Consider the following 16,843-nt stretch of genomic DNA (forward strand, 5'->3'; position numbering starts at 1 on the left):
ATATTCAGGACTGATTTCCTTTAGGATGGAACATCCTAAAACATAAGAGCTTTAAAGATCAGGTGGTATTCCAAACACCATGAACTTTACGGCAGGACTGCACAGAGCCCTTAAGTTGCTACTGAGTTCTGAATGTCAAAAAGGGTGGGACGGACTCTGCAGCATTCCTCAAATTCCTAAATCTTAAGGGTCTCAGACCCAGTTGATGCACCTCCATCAGACTGACTCAGCCTCACCTCTCTCCCAGCCCCTTGTTCCTGGAGAGCCTGATGTTTCAGCCATGGTCATCATCTCATGACCTAGCACAGGTGGCTGGCTTGGCCTTCCCTGGAGTAAATCTGGGCCCCAGCAGAGCCTCCATGGTGACCACCATGGTGGGGGCAGCGCAGCTCTAGCCCTCTAACCATAAGCCTTGACAGATTTTGTTTTATTTGCTTTTTTGTAAAGCAAGTACCTGACTTAAGCTCTGATTATCATTCATTTTAAAAGAGGCAACCACTTTAAGGGGCCTATGTCTAGCAAACCCTTGGGTGCCTCTCCCCACTGAGATTCCTCTGTTTTCGCAATCTTAGTTGATTTGGCTAACTGACAATTTGGGTCACTCGATTTTTTTTTCCTCTTCTCACACTTTAAAATCCCACACTTATACTTTAAATTCATCAATAAAGAGTGAGCCTTTAAAACTGTAGGCCCCCACCCTCGACCCCAATAGAAACAGAAGACAGGCCCATGCTTTATCCCTCCCTCTCTCCACCTGTGAACTCACTGCGTGGTATGCTGTGTAACATCCAGATCTTGTAAGTAATAAACCTTTATTTTTTAAACTTTCCTGTTGCTTAGTACTTAAAAACATCTTGAAATTAACAAGAATTACGGGGGCCGGTCTAACCACATTAGTCATTAATAAGCTGAGACCAGCACAAAACCTACGCCCAACCCCACAAGACCTGGAGGCTCCCTCACCACCTGCAGAGTCAGCTGACAGCCCTTGAGCGTCCCCCACAGCTGCCCAAAGGGTCAAGTGACATAAGGGACGCTCGGGGCATTGACGCTCTGGGAGGCAAACTCCAATCCTAAGAGATGGGAGGTGAAAGAAGCCAGTAGACAAGTCTCCCCCTTCTTCCTACTGATGAACTGTTCAAGGCACACTGTTCTTTTTGCCCTGCTAGAAGCATCTCCCATGCTTGAGCAAGCAGCCAGCTCTCTTGGTGAAGCTGTGGCCAGCTCGGTAACATGATACTTTATATATTTGCTTTCCTCGCTGGTGGCTCAGCGGTTAAAGAATCTGCCTGCAGTGTGGGAGACCTGGGTTCAGTCCCTGGGTTGGGAAGATCCCCTGGAGAAGGGAAAAGCTATCCACTCCAGTATTCTGGCCTGGAGAATTCCATGGACTGTATAGTCCATGGGGTCACAAACAGTCGGACACGTCTGAGCGACTTTCTCTTCACTTCACTTTCCTACCTGGCTTCCACTTCCCTTCACTCTGGCTGTCCTAGGAATGTAGCTGAACTATTCACTCTTTGCCTCAGGTTGTGTTTTCTAGAGAACCAGAAAACAAGGCACTGAATGAAACCTTTTCTGAAGGGTCCTGTCAAGGCCAGTTTTCCAAGGAGCTCTCATTGGGAAATGCAAGGTTGAAGGACAACTTGTTTGGTGGGATAGAAACCTGGGTTTTTGCCATTACTGTCTATTTCCTGCCCTACACTTCCTAGCAGGCCTTCTGTCTGTCTGCCCTGAACTCTCCTCACTGGAAAAAAAAGGCTGAATGAAACCTCAGCTCTTTTGGTAATAATTGGAAGAAAGCGCTGTGCATTTATTAAAACAACATATATCACAAACTCGGTCACCGTCCCTTATGTGGGGTATAGACGCTGAAATACAGTACATTATCCTTTCCTGGACCTGTGAGTGCTACGAAGTCCTCCCACCAAGGAGAGGAAGTGGGCAGCTGTATCAACCTGGCTTCCTTCCCTTCTTTATAACAATCGCCAGTCACACAATGACCAGGCATTATCATACAAAAGTTCCTTTACAAAAAGCACCAAATTGGCATACATATACAAGTATACAAAAATCACATTTAAAAAATGTACAAAATATTCCATTTTGCACCAACGTAGAAAAGAATCCAGTGTGGTTGTTTCAAGCACGTTTCCAATTCTGGTTCGCAACGCTGGACACAGCGGTGGGGTCCTACTCCTAGTTCCTGCTCTCTGAGCAGAGAGAAGACACACCTCCCCGTTGCCCCTCCAGGGACCCTGACCCCTCCCACCCCGGGCCTGTCACTAAGGCAGATGGGCCCATCCCCACCCTCCCCGTCTCTCTGCATCTAGAGGGTCTCTCCCTCATCATCTCCTTACTGGTGTCCTGAAAGAAAAAGACAAAGAAAAACAAGGTGAGATGGGAACTCAGAAGGATCCAGGACTTGCCAAGCTGTGGGGAAAAAATTATCAAACCCCAATTCCTGCCTGACCTCTTCCTTTTAAAATCAAAATAGAATTTAACTGTGTGAATGCTATGGATTGCAGATCCAATGCAAAAAAACTACAGACGGCTGAAAAATTAAAGTGTTAGTTGCTCAGTTATGTCCAACTCTTTTGTGACCTCATGGATTATAGTCCACCAGGCTCTGCTGTCCATGGGATTATCCAGGCAAGAATACTGGAGTGGGTTGCCATTTCCTTCTCCAGGGGCTCTTCCCGACCCGGGGATCGAACCCATGTCTCCTGCATTGCAGGCGGATTCTTTACCCCTGAGCCACCAGGGAAGCCCCAGCGTAGTTCGCTCTTTCCAAATTTTCACAAGATGAAAATCCAAATTCTTTAATTGAAACCTTCTTTTAAAAAACAAAAGCTCCTTTTTAAAAATAATTCTACTAATTTAAAAAATGCTGACAACTAGTTTAAAAAATTTTGAATATTGACCCAAGCCTGCTTCATGAGTGCTCTATATGACTTCTGTTATACTGTGTCACTTTCTGTTTAGGAAGGTCATTTAGAGGTAAAGTGAGAAGTCTTTATTATGAATAGTTGGGGGGACTTCTCTAAGAGAAAAGGGAACGGGTTCTACCTTAAAATCTCTTTTTAATTTTACCTTAAAAACTCTTAAAAAAGGGTTTAAAATCCATACTGGGGACTGGAAACACCATCCCAGTGTCACTCAGTAGGGATCTCAAGTTGTCACTGAATGAATGAATAAGTGGAGGTAGATGGATATCCCACCTTCTTCCTTCCCCTCTGTGGACTCTTCCTCTTCATGATCTTCTTCTTCAATGAACTCCTCCTCTTCCTCATCTGTGTGTGACAAAGAACAATTGCCTTAGGTTGGGGCTGGTGTCTCAGAGGAGAGGTTCAAGAGAGATCCAGGCTGGAGACACCCAGTTCAGTTCAGTCGCTCAGTCGCATCCAACTCTTTGCAACCTCATGGACTGCAGCACACCAGGCCTCCCTGTCCATCACCAACTCCCGGAATTTACTCAAACTCATGCCTATCAAGTCTGTGATGCCATCCAACCATCTCCCCCTCTGTCGGCCCCTTCTCCTCCTGCCTTCAATCTTTCCCAGCATCAGGGTCTTTTCCAATCAGGCAGTTCTTCGTATCAGGTGGCCAGAGTATTGGAGTTTCAGCTTCAGCATCAGTCCTTTCAATGAATATTCAGGGTGGATTTCCCTTAGGATTGACTGGTTGGATCTCCTTGCAGTCCAAGGGACTCTCAAGAGTTTTCTCCAACACCACAGTTCAAAAGCATCAATTCTTTGGTGCTTAGCTTTCTTTAGAGTCCAACTCTCACATCCATACATGACTACTGGAAAAACCATAGCTTTGACTAGATGGACCTGTGTCGGCAAAGTAATATCTCTGCTTTTTAATATGCTGTTGGTCATAGCTTTTCTTCCAAGGAACAAGCATCTTTTAATTTCATGGCTGCAATCACCATCTGCAGATTTTGGAGTCCCCCAAAATAAAGTATCTCACTGTCCAGTCAGGATCAAAGGGCCATGTGGTGACCTGAGGGGCCCAGGAGGTGATGGGTTTGTTCCTCCTTCCCCGCCCTCCTCCCTCCCCTGACACGCTCCAAGGCAGGGAAGCTCAAGACCTCCTTTGTTCCAATAGCAGCAGCATCTCTTCCTTGATCTGCCTGTGACCAGAGGGGACCCTGGGAATGCATACCCAGACTGTGTACCTCTGCACACTGAGCATCATTACCTGGGAAAATATGGGGAAATGCCTTGGTCCTCAGGAATCAGAGTCCTTATCCTGAAGGAATTTGCTCAGTCTTTGAAATCTGCTTGCCTCACACTCCTTGTCCAGTTTTCCCACATTCCTTAGCCTACAGGGCCATGGATACAGGGTGGGGAGCCCTTCAGGGGCCATCTACTCCTTAGTTGTCTGAAACTGAGCCCCAGATGGTGACTATGGTGCAAGCTGTGTGCTCACTTTCCCATCCTGGGGTCTTGCCTTCAAGCTCTACTCACAGGGAACAGGCCCCTTCCCTGCCCCCTCTCTCAAGTCCCTTCTTTAAGCCTTTGGGTGCCCTGAAGGGGTCAGTACAGACACAGAGTATTTGTCAAGGGTATCTGGGGAAAGGCTTGAAAAAGTTAATTCCTCCAAACTGACAACTGGGATCTGTGCATAACCCAAGGAAATTTTTTGTGTGTGGTGATTTAAACCATTATTACAATTAACTACTTAATAGCAGCATTTGCTGAGAACTTACTACGTGCCAAGTGCTAACTTGTGCTAAGGACTGTACACGCATCGCCTCATACAACCCCCAGACAACCCTTGGTGGAACCTATACTTACTGCCCATGTGGGCTCTGCATGCCCCTCACCTTTCCTTGGTTTTATTTTTTTAACTTTTATTTGATGTTGGAGTTCAGCCAGTTAACAGTGCTGTGCTAGTTTCAGGGAGGCAGCAAAGGGACTCAGTCGTACGTGGTCATGGACCCATTCTCCCACCTGTCCTTGGTTTTATTGCCTTGACTACAAAACAGAGATGACAAAAGAGCTACCTCTTAAAGTTGGTGTATTAAGCAACAGACTTCACGTCCAGGGCTCAGTGGCCAGGACACAGAAAGTTCTCAATGAATGGTAGCCATGGGTACTCTCCCCATTTACCTGTGGGGACACGGAGAGGCCCAGGGAGATTACTGAAGGCAGTGCAGGGGTTCACAGTGTCAGACCGCTCACATAGTGTGATCCACTCTTTTTTTTTTTTCTGTTTCCCTTAAAGTTTTTTTTTTTCATTTTTTATTTATTTTTCCCAATTATTTTTATTAGTTGGAGGCCTAATTACTTTACAATATTGTAGTGGTTTTTGCCATACATTGACATGAATCAGCCATGGATTTACATGTGTTCCCCATCCTGAACCCCCCTCCCACCGCCCTCCCCATGATCCACTCTTGATTATCTTAGTTTAGGGAGGGTGACTCCAGGGGATCTTCCCAACCCAGGGATCGAACCGGCATCTCTTACATCTCCTATATTAGCAGCCGAGTTCTTTACCACTAACACCACCTGGGAAGCCCAGATGATCTACGGCCATGCATTTACCCAAGTCCATTGACATCTCCCTGGTGACTGGCAACGTCCCTGGTGGCTGAGACAGTAGAGAATCTGTCTGCAATGCCAGAGACCCAGGTTCGATCCCCGGGTCGGAAAGATCCCCTGGAGAAGGAAATGGCAACCCATTCCAGTATTCTTGCGGGATAATCCCATGGACAGCAGAGCCTGGTGGGCTACAGTTCATGGGGTCACAAAGAGTTGGACATAACTGAGCAACTAACCCTTTCATTGACACCTCAGCTTTAGGATGTATGTCGTCCTTACCCAAGAATAGAGTATATTTGGGCTTCTGAGAATGGATTTAACACTCCAGATTCTGAAAGCTTGCAGGCAAGCAGACGCAGGAGGTGTCAAGAAGCTTTTCTTTCTCTTGCAAGCCCATTCACAGCTCTTCCCTGCCCCTACACAACCCCTACCTCTCTTTCTTACTCTCAGCAGACCACTGGAGCATCACGTCTCCTACAAAGGCACATTCAACAGAACTGGAACTGCCCCCCTTCTCTTTGTTGCTAACTAGCTACCTTTCAACTGTGAAACTTTGAGCGAACTATTAACATCTTTGTTCTCCATCTGGTTCCTCATGCTTTCTTATTATTCTTCCTTTATTATTGTTATGGCTATATTGTTACAATTATTATAGGTATTCTGTGGAAAAGTAATCACAAACAGAAGCAAGGACAGAAAATATATAAATTAAGGTGCCTGAGTATCCAAGGTTATAGCAGTAGGGAGCTGAAGTTAAGACTAGATTTAGGCAATAACTAGTATATGTCTAGTACCTTACAGAGGCCTCTGAATCAATGTCTTATTTGTTGCACAGCATCTTTCGGTGGTCATTATCAGTAGGCCCGTTTGTAACCTAAGTTTAAAGTAAGGAAATGAAGCTCAGAGAGGTGGAGGGAACCATCAAAATGCCACACAAGATAAGAAGTGGCAGAACTGAGTGGTTAAGAATCCCCCTGCCAAAGCATGGAACACTGTTTCCATTCCTGGTCTGGAAAGAGTCCACCTGCGGGAGGATAACTAAGCCTGTGCACCTCAACTACTGAAGCCAGCATACCCTACAGCCTGTGCTCCAAAACAAGAAAAGTCCATGTACTATAACTAGAGAAAACCCACCACAGCAACAAAGGCCCCGTGCAGTCAAAAATAAATTTAAAAAAACAATAGAAGTAGCACAACCAGATTTGATCTTAGGTCTGCCTGATTTTATGAAGTTAAAAGACTCTTGTTCCTTGGAAGAAAAGCTATGACAAACCTAGACAGCATATTAAAAAGCAGAGACATTACTTTACCAACAAAGGTCTGTCTAATCAAAGCTATGGTTTTTCTCGTAGTCATGTATGGATGTGAGAGTTGGACTCTAAAGAAGGTTGAATGCCGAAGAATTGATGCTTTTGAACTGTGGTGTTGGAGAAAACTCTTGAGAGTCCCTTGGACTGCAAGGAGATCCAACCAGTCAATCCTAAAGGAAATCCATCCTGAATATTCATTGGAAGGACTGATGCTGAAGCTGAAACTCCAATACTTTGGCCACCTGTCGCGAAGAACTGACTCACTGGAAAAGACCCTGATGCTGGGAAAGACTGAAGATAGGAGGAGAAGGGGCTGACAAAAGATGAGATGGTTGGATGGTATCACCAACTTGATGAATGTGAGTTTGAGCAAGCTCCGGGATTTGGTGATGGTCAGGGAAGCCTGGCGGCTGCAGTCCATGGGGTTGCAAAGAGTCGGACACGACTGAGTGACTGAACTGAACTGAACTGCCTGATTCCAAGTTGCCTTTGCTATTTCTATCACCCCAAGTTCCTCCCTATAGCAGATCCATATATAATTTATTGAGCTGGGCTCATCCAGAAGTTAACTGTACAAGTTTGATGGATATCTGGGCATGTTTGGCAGTGTATCTGCCTCCACGTGGGGCTCAGTGGGAGGGAGGCTGACTTCCAGGGGAAATAACCCCTTACCTGTCCCAAAGTCGATGGTCCTCAGGGTGTCAGCTATGTGCTCTAAGTCCAAAGTAAAGTAGTCCATGTTTTCAAAGCCCTGCTCTATCTTCCCCAGCTGGCAACCCTTGGAAGCTTCCACAATGCTGTGGGGCAGAGAGAAAAGCAAGGAGGGGCACAGTGAGATCTCTGGTCCCAGAGAAGGAAGAAGGCATTTTAGCTCCAACTTACACCAGGGCACATGCTTATGTCCACACCCAGACCTTGTACCCAGAGGCTTCCCTGGAGGATGGAGTGTTTTCCCTTGGGTCACAAGCAGAATAGATATCTAAGACAGCAGGGATGCAAAGGCTAGGAACGCTAGCCCCGGGGGAAGACCCTCCCAGCAGAACTAATGCAAAGAAAGGAGGAGGTCTTCTAACCACATCAGAGGCCCTGAGGGGAACTGGAGCCTTGACTCATAGCCCTGGGGAGACACTGACCTTCTGATGAGCTGCTTGGCACTCTGTGTGGGGAGAGAAAGAGCAAAGGGTTAGAACTGCAGAAAGGGGAGCCCCAGGAAATCAGCAAAATTGGGGACCCGGCACTGCGGATGCACACTTGGTGCCATCGCCTTGCCCAGCTTTGACCTGGTCATCAGGTTCAGCCAAACAGAACTTGGATTTTCCCTCTGTCCATGGTCTGCACAGGCCTTGGTCATTATCCTAGGACCCTCCCGTTGTGGCAGGAAGCTTGGATTCTAGGAGTACTCATCTAAGCACTCAAACACGGAAATCCCCAAGATGAGAATCACATTCTAAGCACAAAGCCCAGCCCACAGTATGTGCTTAGGAAATTTTTATTGAACTTAACTCTTCCTTACAAAATCTTACAGCTGATCCCTTCATGTTTCCCCGACAAGCTCTTCTAGGGTAGGGCTGTCTCTTTCACCTGTCTCTCCATCTCAGTGACTGGCCTACAGCAGGGGCTCAGTTGATAGTCTCCACACGGGCACTGTATTTTGCAACTTGCAAAGCCATTTCACAAGCATCCTTTTACTTGATCCCCATAAAATCAGTTGAGAGGAAAGGAGGGAGGAATTGTTACATGCTCACTACGCAGATAGGGGCTTTCTGGGTAGCTCAGCTGGTAAAGAATCTGCCTGCAACGCAGGAGACTCTAGCTCAATTCCTGAGTCAGGAAGTTCCCCTGGAGAAAGGATAGGCTACCCACTCCAATATTCTTGGGTCTCCCTGGTGGCTCAGATGGTAAAGAAAGTGAAAAAGAAAGAAAGTGAAGTCGCTCAGTCGTGTCCGACTCTTTGCAATCCCATGGACTATAAACCTACTAAGCTTCTCCATCCATGGGATTTTACCGGCAAGAATACCAGAGTGGGTTGCCATTTCCTTCTCCAGGGGATCTTCCTGACCCAGGAATCGAACCTGGGTCTCCTGCATTGCAGGCAGACACTTTACCCTCTGAGCCACCAGGGAACTCAGATGGTAAAGAATCCACCTGCAAAGCAGGAGGCCTGGGTTCAATCCTTGGGTTGTGAAAATCCCCTGGAGGAGGGCATGGCAATCCACTCCAGTATTCTCGCCTGGAGAATCCCCATGGACAGAAGAGCCTGGCGGGCTGCAGTCCATGGGGTCACAAAGAGCTGGACACGACTGAGAAACTAACCACAGCACAGCACATAGAGATGAGGAGATTGAGTCATTAAATATGAAGGAGCTTGACATAACTTCCCCAAAGGCATAGCCTTTGGTGATCAGTGATGGAGCCCAACTTGCGCCTTGGCTCTGCTAAGTTGAAGTGCCCACACCCTCCCAGGACTGCTCACCAAGAGGAAGATGGCGCCACCAGGCTCGTCCAGAGACTGGATGGCTGTCTCCACCAGCTTGGTGGACTTGTCCAGTTGCTCCCGGTACTGCTGGATGAGGGCCTCGAGGAAGCCGAGCTTCTCCTCCTGCTCCCGCGTGATCCGCTGCAGCAGCTCGCTCTTCTTCTCATCCAGGATGGCGTACAGCGCATCAAACTTCTGGCTCAGTTCTTCTTTCACCTGGTGACTGTTCTCCTGGGCACAGAGATCTCCGAGTCACTTCCTGCGGGTCCTCCTTCCTATCCCCACCCTTCCTTCCTGGGATGGGTGTGCTAGGAATGAAGAGTCTAGAGCTGGGAGAGATTTACTGCACCCCCATTTTGCAGAACATGAAACAAAGCCTTAGCCAGAAGAAAGCATTTGCTAGGGTTTGCTTCAATGTTTGGAGGCTGGTGTCGTAGAGAAAGCTATACCTTTAAGGTCCTCAAAAGTGGAGACTGTAGGGTCAGGCGGGATGACATATGTGGGCCTCCTGTGTGCCCCCAAGTCACACCCTTTCTCCACTTTAGAACCAAAACCAGATTTGGGAAACTCTGCATCATTTGGTCCTCAGAGACGTGGAGAAGCATCTCCCCCACTAGTGGTCTCCACATTGAGGCTCCCCGCTGTCCAACACTGACGCTACATTTTAGTTTCCTTACCTGTAAACTGAGTGTAATAGTAGCATATCATTAGACTGGAGGCCCCTCATGGATAATAACAACATTCTTCTTCCTTCTCTGAACCTATACTCACACAACTCTATCCATCAGAAATACAGTGATCACTCCTACCCCTCACCATGTCATTCCCAGGTCCCCACCTCAAGGGGAGATGAAAAATCATGGGTGCTTTTGCAGGAATAGAAAAGAGTCCTCTGCCTCTCCAGTCTTGCTCCTCAGAGGGTGGTCCATGGACAAGCAACTTGGGCAATACTGGGAGCTTGTTAGAAAAGCACAATCTCATGCCTCCTTCTAGACCTACTGAATCAGAACTTGAATTCTAACAAAACCTCAGGGTAATTTAAAGTTTCCCATTAAAGTCTGAGAAGCTTTAGTCTACAGCACACTGGAGAACAATGCTCTTAGAACTACTAGTTCCCTGAATAAATGCTGGGAATGGTTGAGGGGGACACTGCCTGAAGTCAGGGACCTGGTCTGTCTTCCTCACCACCCCATCCTCAGCATCTTTGGCAGAACTTGGTACCCAGCTGTCCTCAAGAAGCATTTGTGAGTGAATGGCTAAATGGATTAGTCATCCACTCCCCAGCCATCCCTGTGTGAACACTCCAGGCTCCAGGCTCCACGGGGAAGCCACCCCAGAGACCAGGTTGCCCTGGGAGGCTTTGAACCCCTAGGCCCAGCTATGCTTCCCCTCACCTTGGTCACACGACAGGAGTCCTCCAACTGAGTGATGATGGTCTGCACACGGTCGTTCCCTGCCACCAGCATGGAGATACAGTTGCTCAGCTCAGTCTAGATGGGAGGGAGGGTGGGGGAACAGGAGAGGAGAGACAAAAATAGTCTCAGAGCCTACCCCCTTGGGAGTGGCAGCAACACGGCACCCTCACTTCCCTCTCTGCTAGAAAGAGCCTCTTTCTGGGGTGCAGCTCAGGTTCAGAGCAGAGAACACCAGAGAGACACTGCACCCCTCATATCAGTGGAGGTGCAGAGAGAAGTGAGCTGCCCCAAATACACAGCAATGTGCTGGCCAAGGAGGGGCTTGTTTCTAATGAAGGGATCCAGAAGAAAAAAAAAATAGGTTGGAGAATTCTAGAAGAGAAAGATCAAGAGAAGAGAGGAACGAGGGGAGGAAGTCACTAAGTCATGTCCGACTCTTCTGCGATCCTAAGGACTGTAACCCACAAGGCTCCTCTGTCCGTGGCATTTCCCAAGCAAGAATCCTGGAGTGCGTTGCCATTCCCTTCTCCAGAGGATCTTCCCAGCCCAGAGATTGAATCTGTGTCTCCTGCGTTGGTAGGTGAATTCTTTACCACTGAGTCACCTGGGAAGCCCTTTAGGATGGGAAGCCACAGCTTATTGCACGGACAGGGTGGTGGGGCTCTCACAGGCCCAGGGACCCAGGGAGAAGCCTGCCTCTTGCTGCAGGGGGATCTGGGGAGGGGTGACCAGCACAGGAAGAGGCAGCAGGGGCCCAAACCACACTGGGTTATAGAAGTCATGGCCTAAGAGGACCCAGGTGACCTGGCCCTGCGATCTGGTCTCTCCCTTGGGGCCGCACCCAGGTGCCCTCAAGTGGCTCTAAGTATAACTCATGAGCTCAGCCATCTCCCCAAGGAAGGCAAGAGCGGTTCTCCCTGCGGCCCGGGACGTCCCTCCAGGGGGACTATTCCTGAAAGGCCGGCTCAGCAGATCTACAGGGATCAAATCCACATCCTGAATCATCTGTCCAGCGGGCTCGAGCTGGGAGTGAGAGTTGCTCAGGCCAGTACCTTCTGTCCCTGGAAGACACTCTGCAGCGGGGCCACCTCGCAGGCCTTGTGGGCTCCGAACACCTTGCACATGGAGCATGTGGGCACCTCGCACGTGAGGCAGTAGATGTTGATTTTCTCATCTTCATGCTCCTTGCACATGGGGTGGCTGCCCTTCTGCAGCGGCCGACTGAAGTGGAGAAGAATCATCAGTCACATTGTGGGGTCTCAAGTCCCTGTCTTCCCCTGCAGCCCCAGGAGCCCCCCACCCCACCCCGTATCTATGACCCGAGCTCTCAGAGGTTGGCTGTCCTGAATCCTTTTCTTTTCATTCTCTGAGGACACAGAACCAGGGAAGCCAATGACACCAAGACTAGGATTCAAACTCCAATGATGGAGTCGGCCCAGGCCTGGCCAGTGCAGGACCTGGAAAAAGTTGTAGGATCCCAGAGTCATTTTGAGACGTTCTGGAAGAGAGGAAACTGGGTCCCAGAAAGGTGAATGGACTTGCCCAAGGTCGCCCAGCAAGTCAGGGCAGGGGAGGTTAGGTTCATTTGTTCTAATTATAGTCCCCAGGCTCTTGGTTACAGCAGGTTGGGCTTCCAACAAAGCAATTTATATTCATGGCCTCACTGAATTCTATATTTAATCCACCAGACTGTAATCTCTGTCGAAGCAGGGAAACTTGCCTGTTGTCTTCAGCCCTAAATCTGCAGTGTACAGTGCCTGACACGGAGAAGGTGGTGATTAAATACAGGTGGAAAGAATACATCAGTAAGCATGCCATGAAGGTGTACCAAGGCTCTGAGAAGGAGGTGGTATGTGTGCCCCAAGTCACTCAGCTAAAGCAGAGGCAGCCCAGGGCCATCCAATGGCCCAGCACAAGCCTTAATTTCCAACCTGAGAGTCTTTCCAGGATCCAGAGTTGCTTCTTTCTCTTTTTTCCCAAACACACACTCTGAGGATGACTTTCTCCCTTTGTCTCTCTCCTCTTAGGGGCTCGGGCATTTATCTATGGTTCCCTCAGGGTCACTTCCTCCCTGAGATTCAATTTTTTGAGTCTAGGTTTTACCGCCCCAGCTAACTCGACACTCATCTAGAGTCAACAGCGTGTCTACACCACGTCTGACTTGCCAGCCCCTAACACAGCAGTGCGTGTGTGCTTAGTCACTTAGTCGTCTCCGACTCTTTGCAACCCCATGGACTGTAGCCCATCAGGCTCCACTGTCCGTGGATTCCTCCAGTCAAGAATACCTGAGTGGGTTGCCATTTCCTTCTCCGACCTTCCCAACACAGGGATTGAACCCATATCCCCTGTGTCTTCAACACTGACAAGCGAATTCTTCACTACTGAGCCATGGTGGGCAGGTCATAAATGGTGACCATCCGCCGTCATGTCACTGTCTCACCTCCAAACGGCCCCGCGTGACTGAGCACACCCTGGGCATTACTGTCCCCTCAAGATCTTAAATAAGCTCCTTTTCAGACTTGTCTTTTTGCACGATTTAGCCCAGGGTCGCCCATGCTGGCAGGGCTCTCCCTTTGCCACCTGTCTCTGCCCCCTGGGAAGGGAGCTCTGGGGTGACAGCAGGTGCAGAGGTGAGGCAAGATCCTGCGGGCTGGTGCCTGTGTTCCTCATCATCCCAGATGCCCATCCTCCCAACCCCAGGCGCCCGCATCAGGGTTCAAGTCCCCACTGTTCTGCCGCTTACTCATGGTGACCTTGGACAAGTGATTTCACCTCTTTGAGCCCTGGTTTCACCCCTGAGCTACTGGGATCATGGCAGGAGTTCTCTTTGATGAATGAACAGTGCCTGGCATGGAGAAGACCCTCAATAACTATCGTCATCGTTCAGTTCTGGGGAAAGGCCTGGAAGGGTTCAAACACAGCTTCCTCTTCCTAGGTCGACTCTGGATGGGCTATTATTTTGGTGCAATGTTGATTTTATTATGATCATAATCATGATCAACAACATAATTGCATTTTTGTAGTGTTGAACTCCAGCAACATGAGAGGCAATAGCAGTTAAGAATGTTCACCATTGAGTCAGTCAGACAGGCCCCCTCTCAGCTTCACCACTTCCTAGCTGAGTGGTCTCAGACAAACCTCTGAGTCTCCATTTTCTCATCGGAAAATGAGGGTAAAAATGGCTTATAGGATTACTGTGAGAATTAAAATGGGGATAATGCATGGAAAATACTTAGTGCAGCACTGCACACAGTGGATGCTCAATAAATACTTGCCATTTTTAACACTTCCCATCAACATCCTATTTGATAGTCACAATAACAAATCTTACTGCCCATTTCTGGAGACAGAGGACATAGAGGCCCAGAGACTCACCCAAGACCCTACAGTGCTTGAGTAACAGAGTCAGAGTAGCAGACACAGTTCTCTGGTTAGAGCTTTCTCAAACAAGGACTAGTCTATCGGCTTTCTGGGGCACAGGACACAGCCTGCAAGCATGTATTCAGTGAGGGTTTGGGACTGCAAGGGCCATGAGGTCAGCAGCCTCTTGTCAGGACATGCAGATCAGTAAAGATCTCCTTTGTAGCTGTATCTCTCCCCAACATGGCACAACCTCCACCAGGCACAAATTCTGCCCAGGAGTGAGTGGCTATTTCACAAACAGGGAGACTTAGAGCTAGATGGGCTGGGCTCAGTTCAGATCAGTTCAGGCGCTGGGCTGGGTCCCAGCAATTCTCCTTCTCAGCTGTGAAACTCTGGGTAAGTGATTTTACCTCTTTGAGCCTCAACTTCCTCCTCCATGAAACAGGGATGATGAAAGCCATGCTAATCCATAGAACCGCTGTGAAGCAACAGCAGGAAGCATTCCTGGTGTTTAGCACTGTTGTTATCATTCTAGAGAAACTGGCCTTGTTCTCACTGGGTGCTTTCTCTGCTCATCAGGGCCACTTAACTGGCCCCAGTGGCTCCCTCTCCCTCACGCTCCCTCTCACATCTCATCTGTCCCCTGATTTTGGTCTCAGTATCTTTCAGGAAGACAGCCTGATGTCTGGGTCCTCTGCCATTCACTGGATGATGCCGAGAGCCAGGGCTGGGGGATAAGATGAGCCTCTATTCATGCCTAAAGGAGACAGCTCTCTGGACTAACTGGCATAGCTCTTCCAGCTAGGGGACTGGATCCAGAGCAGGTGAAGGAGGATGGGGCCCTGAAGCGCTGGACTCCGAGGATGGGCCGAGGCAGGGGGATGGCCTCCCCGTGGAGGGAGCACTGACCTGGAGCACTCCTGTTTGTAGATGTCAATGATGTTCTCCACTAGCAGATTCCGCTGCAGGCCGTACACTCCATGGCGGTCCATGATCACCTCGTGGCGGCAGGAGGGGCAGCGGAAACGGCCTCCAGACATGGCCGCGGAGCCAACCCGGCCGGTCCAGTAGGGATTGGCAGCCTGCTGGCGACAGGGGCGGAGGTGAGGCCTGGGCTCCCTCCTCGGCTCCTTCCCTTTCTGACCTCCGCCTGTCTTCCCCCTTGATCACCACCACCATTCTCATCAAACCACACGACTTAAAGCTTCCCCTTGGCTCAGACGGTAAAGAGTCCGCTTGCAGTGTGGAAGACACAGGTTCGACCCCTGGGTCGGGAAGATTCCCCTGGAGAAGGAAATGGCAACCCACTCCAGTATTCTTGCCTGGAAAATCCCATTGATGGAGGAGCCTGGCAGGCTACCGTCCATGGCATTGCAAAGAGTTGGGCACAACTGAGCGACTTCACTTTCTTTCCTAATATGAGAGAGCCAGCCCACTTATACAGGGAGAACCTGAGAAGAAACTAAGGAATCATCAGGTTTGGAGGTCAGCAGACCAAGGCTCAAGTCACAGTAATTCTCGGAATGACTTTGGGTGAGCAACCTTTTCTCATCAAGCCTCGGTTTGTCCATTCATGAAATGGGCATGTAATTAGAGCCAGCTCCTAGAGTTGCTACTTTAAAGAAAAAATAGAGAACATTCTGTAAAGTGCTTCTGGGGAACATTGAGGCCTGTCTCCCAGCCAGAATGGACACCCACTCCCATTCTTTTCTTAAGGAGATGAAGCCCCTCCTGCCCCCCCATGATAGGAAACAGTTTCAAGGGGAAGATGCCTGTACTGTCCAGTGCCTCTCAGGCACCCTCCTCCTAAAGATCTGGGCCCCCTGCCACTGCGGAGCTGGCTCCAGCCTCTGGGGTCTGGTTTCTCTCTCCTTTCTGCCTGCCTCTCCCACTTATCACTTGAGGCATTTGACTCCTGATTGGAGAGTCAACTGCGGTGCTTAGGACAGGGGTGGGGTAGCTGCAGGCAGGGTGGGGAGGGGACAAGTGCGTCATGGAGAAGGAATGGGTCAGCCAGAGCCGCCTCCCCAGCCCCATCGACCCCTTCCAGAGACTTCGGCAAGGGTTCATTTCAAAGGGGGAAAAAAACAAGCCCAGTTTGGAAGGGTTCCGGACTAAGAGAGGAGTTTTCTTTTAGCTTTCATCACAGGAAGACTGAGTAGCTGCCCGGGGCCCCAGTTCTATGCCAGGCCCAGCACTGACCTGGAAGATGTCGTTGGCACACTTCCGGCAGAGGTTGTGCTGGCACGGCAAGATGACCACCGGCTTGGTAAACATCTCCAGGCAGATGGGGCAGATCAGCTGCTTCTCCAGGTTCTCCATGGGGTTTCCATCCTGGATCAGGCTCGACTTATAATCCATATTGTCCTAGGGACAGACGTGGGGACCCACCTGGCTGCCTCCTTCACCTGCCTTGCTCTAAGTAGACCTGGGGGTCTTGTCTTTGTCACAGAATACCCGCCCGAAGTCTCTTTGCCTTCCTCTCCTGGCGCCCAAATTCTGCCTTGGTCTGAGGCCCCTCTGATATTTATAGCTGGGCCCTGGTCACATGAGCCCCAAGAGGAGACCAGCTGAGCATTCCGGTGCCAAGTGGCTGGCGAAGCTTGAGTTTCCTCCAGGCCTGAAAGACCAACCCTCTCAGATCACATGTAAGGATGAGCCGTCACTGTTCCCTTGGGACGGGGGTCGTAAACAAGAACAGCTTGTTCGTGGGCAGGCTTGGGG

The 16,843-nt window shown here is 49.4% G+C and overlaps 1 protein-coding gene across 1 annotated transcript; it reads right to left on the reverse strand.

The window, feature by feature from the left end:
• Positions 1 to 1,778: 1,778 nt before the first annotated feature.
• TRIM63 (tripartite motif containing 63) lies at positions 1,779 to 16,621 on the reverse strand. The gene is made up of 9 exons (XM_043909312.1): positions 16,322 to 16,621; positions 15,029 to 15,201; positions 11,809 to 11,977; positions 10,736 to 10,831; positions 9,339 to 9,572; positions 7,999 to 8,021; positions 7,538 to 7,662; positions 3,222 to 3,293; positions 1,779 to 2,367 (listed from the first exon to the last, which is right to left on the reverse strand). The coding sequence occupies exons 1-9, from the start codon at positions 16,478 to 16,480 to the stop codon at positions 2,357 to 2,359; spliced, it is 1,062 nt and encodes a 353-aa protein (XP_043765247.1). The 5' UTR covers positions 16,481 to 16,621; the 3' UTR covers positions 1,779 to 2,356.
• Positions 16,622 to 16,843: the final 222 nt, after the last annotated feature.

This window comes from Cervus elaphus, chromosome 8, assembly GCF_910594005.1.
Source record: "Cervus elaphus chromosome 8, mCerEla1.1, whole genome shotgun sequence".
NCBI lineage: Eukaryota > Metazoa > Chordata > Mammalia > Artiodactyla > Cervidae > Cervus > Cervus elaphus.